This window comes from Aulonocara sp. 'chitande type north' Nkhata Bay, linkage group LG18 (assembly GCF_057382095.1).
Source record: "Aulonocara sp. 'chitande type north' Nkhata Bay isolate Kocher_YH1m ecotype deep benthic linkage group LG18, A_spYH_male_GT1.1, whole genome shotgun sequence".
Classification (NCBI taxonomy): domain Eukaryota; kingdom Metazoa; phylum Chordata; class Actinopteri; order Cichliformes; family Cichlidae; genus Aulonocara; species Aulonocara sp. 'chitande type north' Nkhata Bay.
In genome coordinates, this window is record NC_141361.1 from 17,397,500 (window position 1) to 17,418,600 (window position 21,101).

Sequence of the window (21,101 nt, forward strand, 5' to 3'; positions counted from 1 at the left end):
TGTTTAAGTGCCCCCTACCTAGTTGCTTTATTCATGCTACCAGCAATTAAACATGTTTTAAGCCTTGCTTCATTTTTCTCAATTTTTATTCAACCAGTCTAGTTACCCTGGTAAGAGCGCTGCTTAAAAGAGCTCTGGTGAAATTTGTCTGCTCACAAATAGTAAGTCTGAATAAGTCGAATAGCATCAGAATTTCTGTTCACCCACAATTTGCGAGTTTTTAGCTTTGCAACATGTTTTATTTTTTAATGTCAATCATATTATATTCTTTAAAGAATATAATCTTAAAATCAAATTTTTTACCAGACAGTTTTTTGCTTTTTAAATTTGTCAGCAGTCTGAGGGCAATGAGGTAGAGCAAGCTATAAACCAAAAAGCCTGGTTGTCCAATTTTGGGTGACAGAAAAAAAAAGTCTCCAAAGGACGATAGTGCGCACAAAAGTTGTTCTGTTGGCTGTGAGTGTGGTGTCAGCCGGTCCCAGTCCCTGTGGCCCTCACCGTGCACTGTGCAGGCCTGATGGGAAACTGACTGCAGCACAGGACATGGCCTCGTTTGTTCACGGTCCCCCCTCTCTGAAAAGAGTTATGCTGTCTGTTTTGAATGGACAGCGTTTTTCTTTGTGTGCTCGATCAAAACACAGGGCAAAGTTAGTCAGCAAGTTGCATAGCTTCTGCATTCTGATTCTTCAAGCCTCTTTTGTATGAAGTTTAGCACAATGTTTTACACTGTGTTTGACCTGAATGGCATGCTGAAGGTAGGAACATTTTTTAAAAACTATCAAATAGAAAGGAGTAGAAAGTCATTTTCGTATGCAGTTTATTTTCTCACTCATTTCTCTGTGATAGAACAAAGTAAGTAACACGATCATATGGGGTTAAAAAAGCTCTGCTGTAATACAGGAAATGACAGAGTGCAGTGTTGCTGAAATATTTATATGCTTTTATCTGATCTATTTCCTAACCACAAGGTATTTGCCTGTGAATCCCTGGCACTTTTGATATTACCTGAAGGCAAATGGTATATAGATTTATACAAGTTATTTACAACAACAGCCAAGCCATTCCTCTGGAAACTAGGCTGCAGATCAAAGGATTGTTTTGATCTCTACTTAGCATATTTGTTTAACCTAGCCAGTGATTCTGAAAAGTGCACAAGCTTTTCGGTGATATGCAGAGCACCCTTTATCCGTCTTTTTCTTCTGTTAGCTCTGGATTTAAGTACTTTCTGTATTTAGGAGACAACTGGATTTGCCAGCTTTTGAAATTTAGTTGCCCACTGCTAGCAGTCTTGGCACTCAGAAATAGATAACTAGGTATGTTCCACTGCTAATCCTGATCGGCCTTGTAATAGTATTTGTGGACTGTACAGCACTCAATTAGGGCATAATGTGCTATTTTTATTTCCTTTAAGTTGGATTAAATATGAAAACATGTTTGTTTGGGTTTTTTTTTCAGCTTCCATCTACTGTTTACTGTGTGGGTACTTTGCAAAGTATTGTTTTATACTGTTTCAATCAGTACGACTCTCTCCACACAGGATTGCAAAATGTCAGGAGAAAAACAATGTCCAAGCGCTCTCTCTACAAAAGATGCCAGGGCAATCAGGAAATTTTCTGGAATGCTTAAGAGAATGCATATGCACACAATGCCCTAATTCTCTCTTACTTTGGGTTTGGAAAAGATGAGCCCAGGTTTATTGAGAGCCAAAAAAGGGGGCAGATGGCTCACAAGAGGGATAAACCTGGGAAGTCATGCTGTAAATGTGTTTTACAGAAAACAATGAAAGGAGCGGACAAAGCGATTGTGGCAAAGTCCTTTGGAAAATGGAAAAGCAGCTCTCTAAGGTCCAGGACCATGGAGAAGCCGGATGAGCCGTCCGAGGAGAGTAAGGAGAAGAGCCTTTCCAACTGCACCTGTGAAGCCCCCCAACTCGGCAAGAAACCAGTTGGTAAAAGTACACTATTTTCTTATTTCTAGTCTATTCATACTAATGTGTCTATCCACTTGTTTTTCTTGTGGCAATTTTAATTATTACTGCAGTGACTTGGGTTTTTTTGTGTGTGTTTTTTTTTTTCATTTGACTCTCTGGCCTGCCATATCCGGTGAACAAACAAACCACATTGTTGGGCAAGAGAATTCCTTTTGAGGGAAAGTGTGTCTCCGATGATACAGTGTTGCCAGAAAAAGACAAAGCAAAAAATAGCAAACACAAAAACAGTCACAGGTGCATGGGAAAAAGAGAGAACCGAGTGAATGGTCACTGCGGTCCCCAGGAGGTCTTTCAGTGTTAGCCAGTGCGGTGGGTGGACTTCTGACAAGGACGCTGGTTAGCAGCCAGGTGGAGTGTGTAACTGAGAATGCTCCTGTTTATTCTTTTCACATGCTAATGCGGCTCCTGTGTGACTTTAATGCGGCAAAACTTTTTCTTGGAGTTAACATTTTTGTTGTTTCAATACCTGCTCTTGTATCACAGCAGTGGACTGATTCAAAAGCTCCACACTCTTTTATAAAGGATTGGGACTGTGCCAGGGAGAGAGATACATTAAGTATGGGCTACATGGGGGGGGAAAATACACTGGTTGAATATTTTCAATGCAAACAGGTACCGACATTTTACTTTAAAATAGGCAGTCATTATTTGTGTTAAAATTATAAACGTGGACAATATTTTCAAGTTAAAGTGTCTAAATGGACAGCAGAAAGTGTCCATATGGGTTCTTTTGGTTTCGCTTATCTTGATTGCAGCATATTATCTCCCATACACTGAGTGTTTACATGCAGTATTATGGAGTTTCATCTACCCAAAAAATAAAAAATAGATACCAGCTTTCCAAAACTCTGTAATGAAGGACTGCATGAGGACCCACGTTTTGAGCAAATGCACCCCTATGTGGTCAAACTAAGAATTTGAAAGAAACACACAGGCCGTGCAGGCATTACCAAGCTTTTGTAGCCATGATATCTAACGTGCTCTATCAGTATTGCTCTAAATATTCAAAATCACATCTTAAGCTTTTATTAGTGCTTTATTAGTATACAGCCAACACAATATCTAATTGAGGAGCACAAAAAAGCAATATGGCTTCACACTATGGGTCTTTCCATACCATGTAGTGTACAATCTGTAAATAGCTTCAAAGGCACTGCATCTGCCATCTGCACTTCTAGGAACTCTTCTGCATAACCATTAAAACAAGCTGTCTCAGAGGACATCATTCGTATTTCAGCCTCAACCCTGAATTACAGTGTGTTCATTATAATTATAAGGGAGGAGTGTTGCCAGGCTAGCCTGCAGAATGCCAGGTGCACACTTCCATAATCTACCATTTTAAACAACTCGGAGCATTAACAACAGTATCTACATGCTATTCAGCCATTAGTTCTCTTTGGCTTTCATGCTCAAACTCACATCATGCATCTGAGCATTTTGTATTCTGCAACAGACATACGAGCAGAAGAAAGTGCAATACTTTGTAGTGTTCCATTTTTCCTAAGCCTGCTTAGGTTATGTGACTGAGCCATGCCGCTGTGTGAAATTTTATCCCGATACTGGCACTGTATCCTTGTGAGGGAGTCTTGTAAAATAGGTTTACTTAGCGCCTTTGCTGGCATTTTCCGAAGATAGCAAATGCACACACACTGTCCGTGATCGGATTAACTCTTCAACAAAATGATGTAACTCTTTGTCTTTCTTGTGTGGCATAGGTTTCTGTGCTTAAGTTTAGTGGTCATCCGGTAGAGAATAGAAACACTTGAAATCCAGTCACAGCATTATAATCCATATATTATATATATAATAGATGACAGCCTTGGTTAATCATTCTTTGTCAGCCAAATGTGATATGTCACTGCCCAGAGTGAGTCATTCACCAAAAAAAGAAGAAGAAAAAAATATCCCTAGATTTTTTTCAGATACTGCCTCAAACCGCACAGCCACAATCCTTAATTAAAAGCAAATTCTAATTTGTAAAGCATTTATATTTGAACTTTGCCTGGTGTTCCTCTGTCATGTTGAGGCACAGGATTTAAATTTCATGTGATAAGTGTGAACGATTTTTTAAGCATCCAATACAGTAAAAAGTATGCGATGCCAAGTACACGGAGAACATGAATTTGCACCTGAGGACATATAGCTTTACATCCGGAGTCGCAAGGTGTGTCAAGACAAAATGTTAATTGCACAATTTATGAGAGAAATCAGTTGAAATATCTCCACGGATCCCATTTATTTACATTTTAATTACTACTATTACTTATTCTTATTTTTTGGATGTGACCATAGCAAGCCCAATTCCTCCCCTACACTAGAAAGAAGCAGAATGACTGTTTTCCACTGGAGGTTTAGATGCTTGTTTATCACTTTTAAATACCATCATCTTTGCTGAAATCCCCTCTCAAAAGAACCTTTCACTTGCTGGAATAAATTCAAATTAAAATTTAAATCCCTCTTTGCATTTCTTCAGCCTTTTTTAAAATAGCTGCCTCCTTTTAGAAAGCTGTTTATGTAGTGATCTGTTCATAATCCAGTTTGTTTCTCAACAGCGAAAAACACAGAAATCGTATTATCACTATCTTGGAGAGATGATGCGAGAAATCAGGAAGTATAAATGTCTGGATCTGTGGAAGTTTTCAAAGTTGTAAAGCTGAAGAATATGGCAAAAGCCTTTAAATAAAGTAGTCAGTAACACTCCAATTTGACTTGTAAATATGCTGCAAGTAAATTGTGCCGCAATATCTCAAACATATTTCCCCAACCTTTAGCAAAGCTAATATAAGTGTGCTCATTCAGTGAATACAAAACGTTTTAGCATGTTTCAGACAACAGATGAACAACATTTCTCTTACAACTTAGATAGATTTGATATCAGAAATCTTGATATGTGTTACAAACAGCTACTGAAGAGAGAACTGGGGGATTAACCCCTGGCACTGTAGCTGACAAGTCATGCAGATCTCTGTAAACAGCTCTTTCTAATCTTAGGAAGTGCTCACCTTCCAGTATACCGAGAAAAACAATATCTAATCAAAAATGTAACAAATATAAACAGAAACAGCAGACATTTACATGCAATGCCTTTTGATAACAATCCATTTCAGATGTAAAATGACGCAGAAGAGGCCATAGGGAAATTTAATTTGCTCAAGCTAGATTGGATTTATTGTTTGGAAACAAATTATAATTGTGTCTCCAGAAAGTTAACCAAGATCTAAACAAAAGGAAATCAATGACCCACCCCCATTAATCACTCAAAGCCAGCTACTTGTGCTGTAGAAACTTACTTCATAATCAATTTCTTTGTTTTGCTCAAAGGGCATTTGCATTTTCGTTCATGTCAGCAAGCTTCCTGTATCTGGCGCAATCAAAAATTGCAAGCCATCCACATTAATGGAGTTTTTTTTTCTATTTATTCAAGTGCATATCTCTGAATACTCAAGATGATTTTAGCTTATTATGCAAACAGCCCTGCAAATATTTTGTTGAGTGATAAAGTAAACTTTTCTGATACCTAATTTTTCCAGTGTCATGGAAAAAAATCTTTTATTTTAGTAGCCTACATACATCTGACACATTTTTCCTTTAGTTTTAATGACCAACAATCTCTAATGAATATCTTATCCTTAGGATCTTGCTACGGAGCACCTCTAGGACTTCTGAGACCAGACACAAATGCCTCTTGTTAGTTGTGTCTAGACATACTATTACAGCCACCAAGGTCATTATCAAAGCATGCATTATACACACCTGTTACCATTGTGTAGATGCTCGTTTTTGGCTGAACATCCAAGCTCCTATCTCGCCATTTATAGGCGTGTCTGCTTCATTGTCTGCCTGCCTGAGTGAAAAAGATGGGCACTCATATCTGGACCTAACCTCTCAATGACACAACAAAGTGAGTCTACAGGCCTTTGAAAAAGAAGACATCGACTGACCAATCAAGTGCTGATTTATTAAATGTAACCAATCAGACATTCTCAGTTTAGGCTGGTAAATGTAAGAACCAGTTGTGATTGTTGCCACTGATACTTATAGATGTAAATATATTTAAACCAAACTCTTATTTTGTTATTATTTTGTTTCTATGACTGCACTTTATAGATGTGAAAATAATGTTTGCTTGATTACCTGCCCCGTTTTGTAAAATCTGATCAACATGGGAAAAAGAGAAAGAGGACAAACAATCGCTGACTAATGAGGCTTTTCACTGAAATTGCTAAATACATTATATAGATAATTGTGGACTCTTTGTGTTCTCACTTTTACATTGTTTGGGCTTAAGCTTACAATGGTAAAACGTCTTGGTAAATAGCAAATTGTGAGCTATGCCATATAAAACATAAAATAAAATGGAATCAATTAGAATTGTGATGCAGTCTTAATAATCACCGTGGTTTCTGGATTTTATGATCCCGTGTGCAGCTTTTCTGCCATACAAACCTTAAAGTTTGGCTCTTTGGTTAATTCATCAGTCAGATAAATGCAAAGCTAATAATAAAAGCTCCTTTTCATTTTGAATGTACTGGATGTATGGATGCTAATGCCACTGTAATTATGTTAAACAACATTTCTTCCTATGTAGTTTCAGTAAACATTTGCAAGTGACATACAAGCTCACCTATAACCCTTTTCACCTCAAAAGTTTGGTCACCTGTTTCTTTTTTAAAAAACAGAAATTTGGCTACAGAGTAATTTGTATTAGTTCATTAAAAAGAGTATTTCACACCCTACTAGAGGAGGATTTATCAAGTTTGGAGAAACTTTTTCAAACTCAAATATAACCGTGGCCCTACAGTAGCTCCAAAGGCATTGGTTCAATGAAGAGATAAATAAAACCAACCTACATTTGTTCACAAAACATTCCAAATGTTATTGAAGTCTCTTCAAAGGACACTGAATAAACATATTGTAAGGTTGCCCACGGTCACACATAAATCGCCCAAAAGGGGATTGCTGGGAAGTAATCTAATCATTTCCTTTAACTGAGACACACTGACATGCAGTGTAGATAATGATCCCCATGAAAAATGCACTGTATTTTCAAAAGAATATTCCCTGTCTGTTGACATTAACATAAAGATAGTTCTACATCCTGGAGCCATATCAACAACATGTACTTATGTTTGGTTACCCATATTTGCATATGCAAATAATTAATTTAAAATTTAATTCAGTCCTTTTATGTGACTTTGTGGCGATGAACAAGCGGCATCAAGTGGTTGCACAATGAGGGTTCAGTACCACCAAGAAATACCATTTGTGTCATTTTAGACCGAGCTTGAAGCATTACAGCCGAAATTAACCACAGTTCAATATAGATTTCTACGTGTCTATCACATTCAATGGGACAGTGAATATGCATTGTTGTTTGGCTGTACGGGCTGCCACGCAAAATTAGTCGTGTTGCTTTGTTGAAATTACAGGGCGGGGTGTTGAGTGAGGGGGTTTGTTGAAGTTATACCGCTGACATTTTGATCCTGCAGTACATTAGAAGAATTCAGTTAAACATATTTGTGTAGGTTTCACAGGAGGAAGGTATAGTGCTCAAAACAACAGGGTGCTGTGACACTTCACTTTGCTTACATAATTTGCAGCAGAATGCAAAAAGCTTTTAGACACAGATGTGACCCATTGTAATACCTTTCTAAATGCAATCAAACACTTTCTACAAATATGAGCAGGACTTTTTAAATGTGAACCCTTGTTTGACATGTAATTTTGTCCAACCCACTCCTCTTTCATTTCTCCATCAGCTCTCTCCAGTTATGCCCACATTTTCAGTTGATGAAATAGCTTGACAAAACACTAGTTTATGTTGCATGTTGCCTCTGAATGAGTTCTCTCTTTTTCGAGATCCGAGCAGATGTTATGGGCAAAAGAAAATGTTACATTTTCGTAAATGGTGTTGTTGCGCGGTCTTCAATATGCTCTCACAATTTGCCGGGACTGCTTAACACGAGTTGATTGTTTTTGTGTTTTCTTCAAACAAAGCTGATGTCTGGTCGTGGACATGAAATAATCATCCCTTAGAACAAGCTTGCCATGGCCTCACAGTGAGATTGTCTACATCAGGAATGAGAGAACATGCCATGTGATGAGATGCTTACATAGATGATCCTTTACTTTCATATATTTGTACGATTATCAGGTACAAATTGTGGAAAAAAGAGGGTAAAACAGAGCATGTCTGCTCTCTTTGTATGTCTCTTTCACAGTGTACCATGAATTGGCTCTTGAAGACAGTTAGAAATTAGACTTTCAAATGAGGCATTAAACAAGGTGATGATCAACTGCCAAACCTTAAGTAATGATATTCTCCATCCTCAAGTCCCCAGCCTTGCATAACCAAATGCACAAATCACAGGAAAAAGAACTGAAAATTCATTATTATTACATATTGTGTTCACACGTCAGTCCCCGGGGACTGGGGGGACATCACCATCAGATAAGCGTGTTTGGGTGGCCCCTACCATCAGCTGGGGAAGGGCTAGGCTTGGATCTTGAGGGGGGGCCCCCTCATGGGTATCACTTATTTTAAATCCTGAGCCTCACCAACCCACCCCCCTCTTTTGCCCCCCTCGCCCCAGGCTCCACCCAGAAGTGTGGTTGCCTTTGTCATTGTAATCTGGCCCTGTTTGCTAAATGCTTCCACTGTTTACTCTCTGCTATGGGGGCTTGTATGAACAGGAGTCAGCAGGATGCAGGGTGACATCACTTTGGCTGGGGGGTGGTGGTGGTGGTTTGAAAAGCTGCATTTGTGATTTCTCGGGGCCCCTTTCTTCTTTTATTCTTCCCTGTCTCTATCCAGGCCTGTCGAACGCATGAGCTAACTCAGGAGGCTAACATGGACTACAGGGAGGAATTACACCTAATTACTTGAATAACTGCTAGGCAGCAGCTTTCCGTAGTCACCAAAAATCATTTCCAGGTCTGTGCCTTTTAGTGATAGGCAGACTTCTGATGACAGAAAAACCTCAGACAAAGCTTTTACATTGAAATGGTCCAAGAGAAACGAAACAGGCTGACAGGTACAAACACTAAAAAGGAGGAGAATCAAATTAACAGACAAGGATTTCATATCATCTATTTTTGTTGTTGCCGTAGCGATAAAGTCGCAGACATTGAAACTGGTCTGTTCAGCCATTGTTATCATCCCTGGCCATCTGCTGCTGAGGAGTGACATTCCCTCTCATTTGCATGATGAGTGATGTATGAGGAGCTTGGGAGGGCATATGCCCTGGTCTTATGACAAACCAAGGGAAAGTTTTTTGTTTTTTTAAACACATAAAACGAGGATCAATATATGAATAAGTCTGGATGAAGGAGTTAAAAAAAAGAAAAAGGAATAAATCATCTGTGAGTGCACCGTGAGTGTATATGTGTCCACATGTGTGTTTGCCTGCATGTAGGCTGCATCCTCAGTAAGCGCACACAAATCTGTGGTGCCTGCGTGTGTGTCTGTGTGAGAGTACGCGCGCATGAGTAGAGCCCAGTGCGCGCATCTGCCTTCTTGTGTGCCTGTTTGTGTGTTTTGCGGATGTGGGAGTAGAGCGAGGAGGGGGGTTGGTGGCTGTTGATGTGCAAATGTGCATCATGTTGAAGGGCTGTGAATGGGGAGGTGTGACGTAAAAAGGGACCCGAACGCAGGTGCTTATCTCGAGGCTGTCAAAGGCACAGTATGTCATATTCCTGGGGACTACCTTTCAAAGCCACAGCACCAGCTAAGCTATCAAGAGACTGGGAGAAAATCAAACTTTTTGGATCACAGCACTAGGTTGGTGTCAAAGTTCTTTTTATTTAATATACTGTCAGTTTGGTCAGCATTTGTCATCAGTGATATGCTGTATCGCAAATGTGAACGACAAGGCTTTTAGCTCACGCTGTTAGATGCTGTCCTGTGCGATCCAAAGCAGCAGCTGAAACGCACAAGTGTTAGAAACTTATTTAGATTTACACTTAGATTTTTGAATTTTGATTTTTTTTACTCGGCTGCGGAACTCGCCTCGTCCAGAATTTGCATGACTATGTGAAAAAGAATTGTGCTGGCAGTTGTTTTTAACTGTGTCAGGGAGTGTTTGTTGTAGAAAATGTTGCACAGATGAACATGAACACTGCTTTCCTGATACAAATCAGTGTTCTTAAAATCTTTGCTGGAAAGCGAGCGCAGCTTCTGTCCAGGTTTCAGACAGTTTGAGAGGAGATTAAATGGCTCAAACTGCTTTTTGAGAGGCATGACCTATTTTTGATCATCCAGATAGCATGAGATACTGTCTACCTAGATTAAGTTCACAGCATTTGTGTAGAGTATAAGCTTGTCTTAGGAATAACACATGTTCGTATTGTGTGTAGAGACAAAGCATTGTCAGGTTGCCTGTGGCTTTGACAGTGACAGCTGTACATACAAGACCACTGAGCCTAATGCACTTAAACATTGACTCTGTGTTCCAATAACGTGTTTGAGCAGTCAGTCAAGTATTTTATTGCATCCTGTCCTGGCTTTCTGTAATTTGTATTACAAGTCTGAAAAAGATATGTTAATAGTGATCATAGTTTGACAAAAAAAAAAAAAATCCACAAATCAGCTTTTGTGTTATTGTCTGAGGACAAATCTCAGATTTAGACAAATTCACAGGGCCGAAGCGCTACAGTCTGTTTTGAATTTATGTTATCATTTGCATCATAACTGTGGCAAAGTTACAAAACTATATGCTAATGCCAAATGTAGTGAGACAGTAACACAGTCCACTAGCGAACTTTTGTGGTAGACGTGGGCAAGACTTAGCTTTGACCAAATTGTAAGGGGTCAAAGCACTCAACAGTCTCCAGAGCAACTATTGATTTAAGAGGATGGATGCTGGTTGGAAAAGTTCATCATTTACTAGTAAGTTGGAGCACACTAATGCCTCAGAATCTGCTTGTATGACCCATCTTCAAGCTGATCCCTGTTTTTTTATTTTTTTTTATTTTTTTTAATTTAAGGAGCATTTTCTTTTAAATGAGAGTCAAGAGTAGATTAGTGTATGAATTATTAAAACGTGAATATTATTTCTCTTTTTTTCAGCAAAAAAAAATCTAAATGATATAAGCTAAATACTTCAGTATTTCTATACAACTTATATAAATGTAAACTAAATCTCTTATATTTGCCAGTGATTTTTATTTTTGTGAGGGAAATGATTCTTTCTGTCATTGTTACATTAGAAGAATTCCCACTGATATGACTCAGTGGTAAAATATATTAAATGCCACTTGTCATTGTGCCTGTTTGTCTCCATTTGATCATAAGTTTTGTCATCATCTCATGACAGGCAGCACTCATCTCTTAATAAACATGAAAAAGACATCAGATGATACAGTATTGTGTAACACATCTGAGTAATCCTTTGAAAAGTTTGCCCCGTTATACAGAGATTAAAACATATGAGGAGAGCGAAGTTACAAAGTTGCACCTCCACACTTTGTTTTAATTATAAAAGCAGCAGAGTTGTGGTAGGGCTGTGTGCTAAAGCAGTGATAAGTAAGAGGCATTATTCCTCTCTGCTCCACACCCTCCTCTTCAAAGCACAGGGAAGTTAGTTGCTACACAACACATTAACGTAACCTCTGTTTGCCTCCAGGAACTGTCCATGGTACCTGCTGCTCAACAAAACTGGATTCACAAACCCATTCACATAGCTGAAATACACTTTAAATGACCGTGATGGCAAATTTGTTTTGTACCTATTTTCATGTATTTAGCACACAACTAAATGAATGTTATTTAACTTCTGGCCTCCTTTAAAAAAAACACGAAGAGCTTGTCTTAATTATAAACAAATTGCCGTCGGGTCTTCACATTGTCAAGTATAAAATACATTTCAGACGAATACACAATGTGTTACCTGTTTTTCCACTGCTCAAACTTTCAGTTAGTTAATCCAGGAAAATGAATTATGTGGATTTAATTCAACAAGGTCTCAGAAATGATCCATCTGCTGTTGAGCAGCTGGTGAAAGGATAAATGTAATTAATTACTTAACTTTTGAAGAGTATTCCAGAAAAAAACAGTGATGTTTGTTTGTCCTGCTGGAGAAAAATGTAAAGCAACAGTGTTAACAGTACCTTTCAATATTATTATTTATTTCTCTGAACATTTGAATATAATTTGCCTGCAGTCTGAAAGTATTGTTTAAATATGCTCTTTTATAAATGTAAAAAGCCACAGTTTGTCACAGTGGAAATATGTCCCTTAAATTAAAAGAGGTGATATTGCATTGATTCAAATTGAGCCAGTAATAAAGTCAATATTATAATATTTAATGAGTTGTGCATAATTACTGATAAAGGCAATTTATGTTATATAAATTAAAACAGGTTTGAGCTGTATTTTTACTGATTGGTGCTTTAAAAGTGGAATGATTCTAACCAAAGCACTGTAACTGGGCATTTATTCCAAATCTTAATAAAATATTTGGAGCTGCTTATAATGTCACACATGTTTTTAAGCTTGTTGGTAGCATACAATAAAATGATCTAAAAACGTTAATGTTGAATCAGGTGGGATTTTCCTGAAAAGACAATAAAAGACAAGAGAAAAAAAGGAGGTTTAAGTGAATACATATATTTGCCTGACAGGGGCAAGACTATGAAATGTTCCCAATTATTACTACATGGGATTTTTTTTAAATGCCTTTCTTTCCTTCTTTTTTTTTCCCTTCTAAATATATTTCAGAATTTACCTTGATTGTAATGTACCTCATTGGCTGTGGTTTTGTTTGTTGGCCTAACTATAAAGGATCTGCTTATACCCTTGTGGGTTGGGAAGAATTAGGATTTATGAATTTATTTCCTCTGTTGTATTGTTTAAACAGCTTTGGTTTAGTTTTGATCCCTTCCTCTTGCCTTTGAGGCTGTTCCACGGTGTCAGCTGTTGACTGATAGTAAGAGAACTGCCTCACAGTGTGAATGAAAGAAAACTAGCGGTTGGTAAACACTGATAAGGGATAAATAGAAAGCGGTCAGGCAGAGATAGTTCTGTGGGAGCCCAGATTGTGTGCGGTCTGTTAAAATGAGATTCTGAGCCTGTCCTTTTTATTCTTCCTCCCCTCCCCTCCCCTCCCCTGTGCGGCGTTTGTCTGGAAAATCTCCAGTGACCCGGCTCGGCAGTCCCAGGCTGCAGTATTCTCTTTTTTGTATTTGTTTTGTTTTCTAACAAGGGTCAAGTTGGCCAATAGACATGTCCCTGATGCTTATAGACAGCTGTCATGACTTCAAGTACTTACAATAGTTACATTTTACATGCATTCAGGGTTCGGCAACAACACACCAGCAAGCGAAGTGTTAAATAACTAAAGCTGTACCCAGTTTTAAGACATCTATTTCTTTTTTATTCAACTATGGTCATATAATTAATCTCGACAGTCCTCTTAAGTTTTTTTCCCCCCTTTAAGTTGGAGCACAAATTCTAATGCATACTGTATGTATACCGTCAAGTATCATCATTCACTTTTGTTACAGTAAAACCACTCTAAATGACTCTTGCGTTTAATTATTTCAGTTTATTTTTATTATCCATTTTTTCCCCATTTTATTAATTATTTTATATATTTTTGTATTTATTTATTTATTTATGGGCTATCTACCTTTCTTTGGTTTAGAAAAAGACCTTCAGAGGTCTTACCTTGAAGATCACCATGTGGTGTATTTATACAGAAAATAATTCAGACCATTGTAGCCCAGCAGCTAATGAGATTGGTTGTTAAGTGAATGACACAAAGGCTACAAAAAAAGAGGGGGAAAAAAAGCTTAGCGTTTCGGGTGAATATCACAGTGTCCCTGCACACACGCACGCACACACAACACACACACATACACACACACAAACCCCAACCAAACACACTCTCCTCAGCAGCGAGACTCTGGACTACCCTGTACCCCACCTCGGTATCCTTCTGCTCCGTCTACCTCCCCGATGTCCCCGAGAGATGCAAAACAAAGGCTAAAGGGGGCATGGTAAGTCGAGCTCGCGATTCTGCCCTGTCGGACATGTTAACACGAGTGCATTTAGATGCAGAAGACAAGTGATTGTGGCTGTGTGAGGATGCGATGTGCTGTGTAAGCCTCGGGCTCAGATAAGTAGATTCATGGCCGGGTCAATAACAGTGATGCTGTTTTATGTGGCTCAGAGTAAGATCACCACATTTCACTTCATCATTCTTAACTTCTCAATTCCTGCTCAAACTTTTTTTTCGTCTCTTTCCATTCGCCACAAGGCTGCTTGAACTTTATGTTAGTTTACATCGGAGCTATGACTTGGTTGTTATTCACGAAAAAATAGAGATGTTTATATCTGTGAAGGTTCTCAGTCATCAGAGATGTTTATACATATAATGGTTCATTTATTTTTGCGATGGTCAGATATCTTAATGTTGTTGTTTTGCTCGGTTTTGCCTAAAATGCATTGAGTGTTTAACGTAAAAAAGAGGCAGGACAGCACGAGAGAGGCTCGGTTGGTATCGACTGCTTTACTGCTTAGCTCGTTCAAAGTGAACGGACGTTTCAGTGCAAACACGCACATCTGAGCGCCGTGCAGATATCGTTTACCTTTCCTCCGACTCCTTATTTTGATCTTCACAATAGTAGCAGGCAGCGTCAGTAGTGGCTGCTGTAATACGAAATTTGAAGTGCATTAGCTTATCGTGCTCTTCTGTCAGGCTGGGAAGTGGGTGAAAGTCCATCTTGTATATTAAACCCTGGACTTAAGTCAAATTTACATTTTGTTAAAGATTACTCCTTTTATTGATGCATATAATCATATTCATGGACCATCTGCTGATTTGGCAAGCGTGGATCAAACTCACAAAACAGCCCTGCTAACCTTTTAAGTACAAAATAGTCTGGCTTAACTCTGCTATCCCAGAAGTCTGTGTGTGTGTGTGAGTGCGAGAGATTGTATGGATATTGGATAATACTTAATTTAGATCCTCCAGGCTGCTCATGCCATATTTTATTTTATCATGATCGCTTTGGTAGCAGACCAGGACTTGTGTTTGAACAACTGAGCAAACAATGTTTGCCTGACAATAAGCAAAGCAAAAGCTTGGAGTGAGGAATCTGATTAAACTCTTGACCACAGTGTACAGCTCTGAGTTTATATCTCTCACCATGGTTATGTGGATTTCACAGTGCAGCACTGCACACTTCCACCTGGATGCGAGCGGCCATACGGGTCTCACCTTTTGACCGTACTAAAGCACAGCTTCAGGCTTTTCTAGTTGTTCTGATGACTGATTTAGTCCTGAACTGTGTCCCAGTGTGTGTTTCACAGAAATAGGAATTCACCACTGGGCATCCTTACTGCATGAAATACTTATGTTCGACTCATTCCAAACAAAGCTTACGCAGATTGAGAATTCATATGCCAGAGGTAAATCCGAGTTAACACGGATTTATACTGGCATGAGTTAAAGGACTAGAGTTTGTAATCCAGGTGGCCGAGGGATTTTACCATACAGTGGCAAAAATCACTTAAAACTCCCCCAACATCCTGAGCCACTGAGCCCAGTGAGTAGACAGATTGTTCAGAATTGATGACAGCACAACTATTACAGAGCTGGACTCTGTCTCTGTGTGTGCATGTATGTGTATCCGCATGTTTCTGTGTATGTACGTATGCTCGTGTTTGTGTGTGCGCATATGTGACCATGTTTGCTTCCTATATGTGCTCAATTAATACTAAAGGGTCTGTTTAGAATAAGACCTTGACAGATTGGTCTTATTTTTCCTCAGCAGGGTAGGGGAGGTGTGTTGGGACTACTGCCTTCTATCTGCATAAACATCCATAGCATAAATAAAAATACAGCAACCTCCATTTCTGTGGCCACGACTGACTTGCAGTTCGACCAAAGTCACTTTAATATCTAAATAATGTTTTAACACTCTTTGATCACCGTACACAATGCACTAAATATAATGGGTAAGAAAAACAAAGGGGCATGTCCGTGTGCGTGTGGCGCAGTGTCAGTGTGTGCGTGACCGTGCACACCCGTGTGCACTTGTGCACATGTGTGAGGAGGACAGAGGAGCAGAGATAGAGTGGAGTTGTTTAATGACAGGAACAGCTGACTCATTTAGAGAGAGCAGTGAAAGGTAATTAACCCTGGGAAAACTACAGCTGCCATGCGAGCTGTTCACTTGAGCGCAATCTGATTAGGAATCACTGCTCGAGTCCTGACTCCTTTCAGACACTATGTGTTCAAGGTAAACTTTTCCCTCTGCCCCGGAGAGGCCCAGAGCGCCGGAGACCTGCCTTTTGTGACGGGGGATTAGCTGGAACGGTTACTACGTTTCTCCAAATTGCAGACCACCTGGTAGCATTCATGCAACCTCCTTCATGAAAGGGGCTCCTTGGGCAGGAACAATGAGCAGGATTACTCTGCTCATTGTTACACCGGGGCTGGAACTTCTCTCTCCCCAAACACCTGTCCCCAAATTAGACAGGTTTGAAAAACCATGTACATGACAGAATTCAAAGATTCAAACTAACATGAGAGCGGTTTGGCAGGCTGGAGACTTGCCAATGGATGAATTGTTTGCCGCTCCATTTATTATCCTATTGATGGATAGTGCAGTGAAAGGAGATACTAATTTTATTTGTCTCAATATTTTGGTGTCCGTAATTGGATTGAAATTCACAAATAAAATAGCATATCATCTAGCCTTTCATACGATGAGGGAACTAAAAGCAGCAGAAATTTGGTCAAAAACAAAAATTGGCTCTTTGATGTCAGAAGAAACAATCTGGACTTGGTGCTTCTGTGTGGTCCGGCTCCAGATGAACTCAATTTAGAGGGAAGGCTTTGGGATGACTTTGGAAAGCGATTACAAGATTCATAAATCACCTCGGCAAAGGTGTCACCATCTGACTCTTTTATGGGACTCTTGCTAACTCTGTCCAATAACAAGTTTCCCCTGTAGTTATGCCATCATAACAAATCATTGAAGCGTTAGTGGCTAGCCAGGCTCCTAATTGTCTGTTAAGAATTCTGTGAGCTGTGTTCTTTTATTGAAGCATCTCTGTCTTGGAGAAGTGATAAGATGCCAATACGCTTCTCTATAAAAGTACTCTTTGGCAAAAGGCACAAACACTTTGCTTGGCCGTCAGGGTAGCTGTGAGGCTGTTATATCTGAAATCGCAGTTGACTTCAAGATTTTGACTGTGTCTGCATGAATCCAGAAACCTCCATTACACAGAGGAATGCTCATAAATTGCTGGCAGATTCTTTCTTTTTTAAGATACAGTATTTTTTTGCACATACATACTGCACATGTAAAAAAGCCTAATACTTTTCTTTTTCTGAGCTCTTAAAGTAGAGTTGTGCAAAATATTTTTTTGTTAATATAAGGGGAAATGCAAGACTGTTCATCCTCTTTTGTCCCTAGATTCAGGTGAAAATATGTAATAATATTATGAACAGAGCAAATCTGCCAGCGCCGTGAAGTGTTGATAAACTGTCAATTTTACTATGAAGGTAACTGACAATTACACATTGTGAAATGTTAAAAAAAAACAAACCTATAAATTGCACTTCTAAAAATTATGATCACTTCACCTTCTAAATTACATATTTTTTCTTGTGTTCATGGAAATCTCTCAAAAAGACATAAAAAGTCGCTTTGAACAGAAGTTTATCCATTTTCCATCTGACATAATTAAAAAACAACAACAACAAAATCTGTCATTTTAGCTGTGCATACAGTTTTACCTGCTTCTACAGAGATGATGGGATCACTTTCCAAGCAGGTAGCTCACCCTTTAGCTTCAGCTAGGCAGGCTGTATGTCTGGCTGGTTCTCAAACCTCCTATAGGGTCAGTATGAACTGAGATCAGTTCACAATTTCCTCGCAGAAATTCATTACAAGAAAATATGAAAGTAAAAGGTGCTATCGCCTGCCGTTCACTCTTTATTATACACAAACAGAAAACACTTAGCATGTAAAATTAATGTGAAAATTATTCCCGGGGTAAACTATAAACACAGAAGTTACCCTGCACATTTACCCTTTTTTTCTCCTTCCCCTAGATCAGAGTGTAATTGCCAGTAATCAGGTCTGTTTGCTGCTGATAAAACCACTCTGAATGCGAGGAACCCTCTTTGTGTGATGACTCAATTATGCCAGAAGTGGCTCATCAAACCTGGCCCATCAGCTGCTTTAATAAATAAGGAGGAAAACTTGCTGCAGGCGCATTATAATTCCATTCATTCCATAATTAAATCCATTCCAGTTTTAACCCTTCACTCAGTGTGCTTCTGGAAGAGGAAACAAAAACAGGGAGCGATGGGAGGAGGGGGGGGGGAGTACACACCAGACAGTGACCTTGCACAGAGCACCCATCCGTTCCCTATAATTCAAAATGATACTGTTGAAGAAAGGTTAAGAGAAAAAGACTCGCGGAGAAAAGGATGGGAATCAGTTAAGACGCTGCTCCTGTGTTTTATGTATGCATTGTTTCCACACACGCACAGCCTTAGACAGTAATTATATTAAAAGAGTAATCTAATCATAACAGTTGGTTGGTTGGTTGAGTGTGCAGCACTGACATTTTGAAATCTTATTTTGTGTAATCTCATTTGCCTCTATCATCTCGCCTGTACCCCCCTATCTAAAGGAAATGTAAATAATGTAATTAATTTTATGGTCTCCAGAATCTTACTTTGCTACTCTGGCCCGCTTTATTGGTTTCAAGATGAGGTATCTGCTCAGAGTTTTTTTTTTTTTTTTTTACTCCATCACAATAATGTCTGCGTTAATTACACGAGAGCGTCCCAAGTGCACGGATAAGCTGGGAACAAGGGGACACAAAGACTCAAGGTCAGTGATGAATATCCACAGCAGCTGCACAGTATTAATAAGGCATTATTTGAAAATAATAATAATAGCATCACTTACAACAAAATGCGAGAGTGCGGTTTGAGTAACGTCAGGAGCGTTGGGGTGTTTTACAGACATTTGCTCTCCACCATCTCAGCTTGGATCCAGCCTCTCTGATAATGGTGCGAGGCAATGGTTATTCATGATTGCTGGACTGGGAAGGTCTCTCTCTTTTTCTATCCCCAGTCGCAGCCCATTCTCTCCTCTGTGGTGGGAATGCTAGCAGATGGGGTTAGGGGGGAATGGGCTGGGCTCAAGGACAGCTAGCAGCCAGATTAACACATAGAAAATCTCATGGACCCTCAGCATCAGGCTGCCTCCTTTCCCCCTGAGAAATCTGCCCTAGACGCAGGGAAACCATCCTCTGAGAAGCATTATTTATGTTGGACTTGGGGTGTGTGTGTGTGTGTGTGTGTGTGTGTGTGTGTGTGTGTGTGTGTGTGTGTGTGTGTGTGTGCGGGGGGCATAAATATGATTCAGCAGATGACGAACAAGCCCGAATAGTAGTGAGTCTTTTTCATATGCTAATGAAACTGAGTGAATAACCCCCACCCCCCTACTTTTCCCCCCAGTTTTGTTTTTCCGGGGAAACGCTCTGTGAGCTATAATTAAGAAGATGTTTTTTTCTTTTTTTCAAAGCTAACAGAAATAAATAATTCCATAATAAGATCTGTGAAGTGAAGAGGCTTAATGTACTCATTGTGTTCATCCTTGTTTTCCCTCTTGGATGTTTTGTATTAATTAGAAGCAAGCAATTTGATCCCTGTCAAGCAATCAATTTGCATCGTGTTCCTTATTCCATGTGAGATGTTAATATGCTCTTTCCACCTGTTTTCTGAATACATGTTCATGTTCACACAACAATTTAAAAATTTATGAATACAAACCCTCCAAAAGTTGGTTTTGGGATATGTGAAAAAGTTACAGATTGTGGGGTAAGATTTTAAACTTGTACTTATGTCTTTATTTTTTCTTCATAGATAATGAATTACATGATCATTTCCTGAAAGATAACAAGCGTGAAATCATCGACCAGGGTGAACAGTGTGGATCTGGCATCTTAGTCTACAGAGTGCTTGGGAAACTACAATCAAAGGTAAATAATCTGTCACAGACGTGGCACAGACAGAGCCTAGAGTGTAAACACAAAGTAAAAAATAAGTTTTGTTAGGGACAGAAAGGGATAAATGCTTGTGTAACAGTGTTTTGGATAAGTAGCATGCTAAGTGGTGGAGTGCCACTGCCCCTTTGACCACAGTGATCATAAAGTGAGATTGGTTTTTACTTATGCAGGGCTGTGGGTGGCTGGCAGATACTATACTCTTTACAGGCTATTGCTGAATCCGCTTTTTGTTAAGTGATGATTGCCTTTTATATGTCAGGTTGTCTCAACTGGATTTGTAGCCTAGTAGAAAGTTTAGAGAGAGATTTACTCAGCACTATTTCAGTGCAAGGACTTTAAAGACACACTAGTGTTTCACCAACATTAAAGTATGCAAAATGTTGATCACTTGCTCTTTTCCTTTTTGTGCTGCTTTTTAGTGTGTAGGTGTGGAACTCACAAATATATCAGTAAAGATAAATCAGTGACTTCATATAGACAAAATATAAATACAGTAAAAGCTTATTAAGCTTTAAAATTTACTGTTGTCGTTATTCTTTCCTATATTCTGTTCTAATCTGAGTGCATTTACAGCAATCCCATTTATTCCTCTATATTGTGTGCACAGTTGGAAGAAATTAAAAAAAGAAAGAAAAAATATATATATGTGTGTGTGTGTGTGTGTGTGTGTGTGTGTGTGCGTGTGTGTGAGTGTGTGTGTGTGTGTGTGTGTGTGTGCGTGCGTGCGTGCGTGCGTGCGTGTGTGTGTGATATAACTCTCTATATATTTATCTTTCTTTATAGATTTTTATTTTTAGATTTAGATCAGTGATCTAAACTTTTTCTGACTTGCACACCTTGAAAATCTGAAAAAAAAGTCTCACCACCTACTTTACAATTTTTACAAAGTGGATTTTTTCATGAATTTAAGATCAGCAGAATAACTTAAACAAATTATATTTATTTAACTTGGTTCGACTGAATATCACTGACCAATTAATTTGATTTTTAGCAGATAATTACGGTGGTTAATATGTTAGAATTAGAATATTATACAGTAAAAATATGCATATTTTAAATTCCAGCGGTAAA

The 21,101-nt window shown here is 38.9% G+C and overlaps 1 protein-coding gene across 6 annotated transcripts in view; it reads left to right on the plus strand.

Moving 5' to 3' along the window:
* The first annotated feature begins 636 nt into the window (after positions 1–636).
* st18 (ST18 C2H2C-type zinc finger transcription factor) overlaps positions 637–21,101 on the plus strand; it is a 39,818-nt gene continuing 19,353 nt past the window's right edge. For 4 of the 6 annotated variants that reach the window (XM_086271419.1, XM_086271420.1, XM_086271421.1 and 1 more), the window contains exons 1-3: positions 637–755; positions 1,774–1,948; positions 19,888–20,003. In XM_086271419.1, coding sequence (XP_086127545.1) covers positions 702–755; positions 1,774–1,948; positions 19,888–20,003 — 345 coding nt within the window. In that variant the 5' untranslated portion in view covers positions 637–701. Of the gene's footprint in view, positions 756–1,773; positions 1,949–9,558; positions 9,771–19,887; positions 20,004–21,101 lie in introns of those variants that run through there. The other 2 variants (XM_086271425.1, XM_086271423.1) reach the window with 2 other exon arrangements.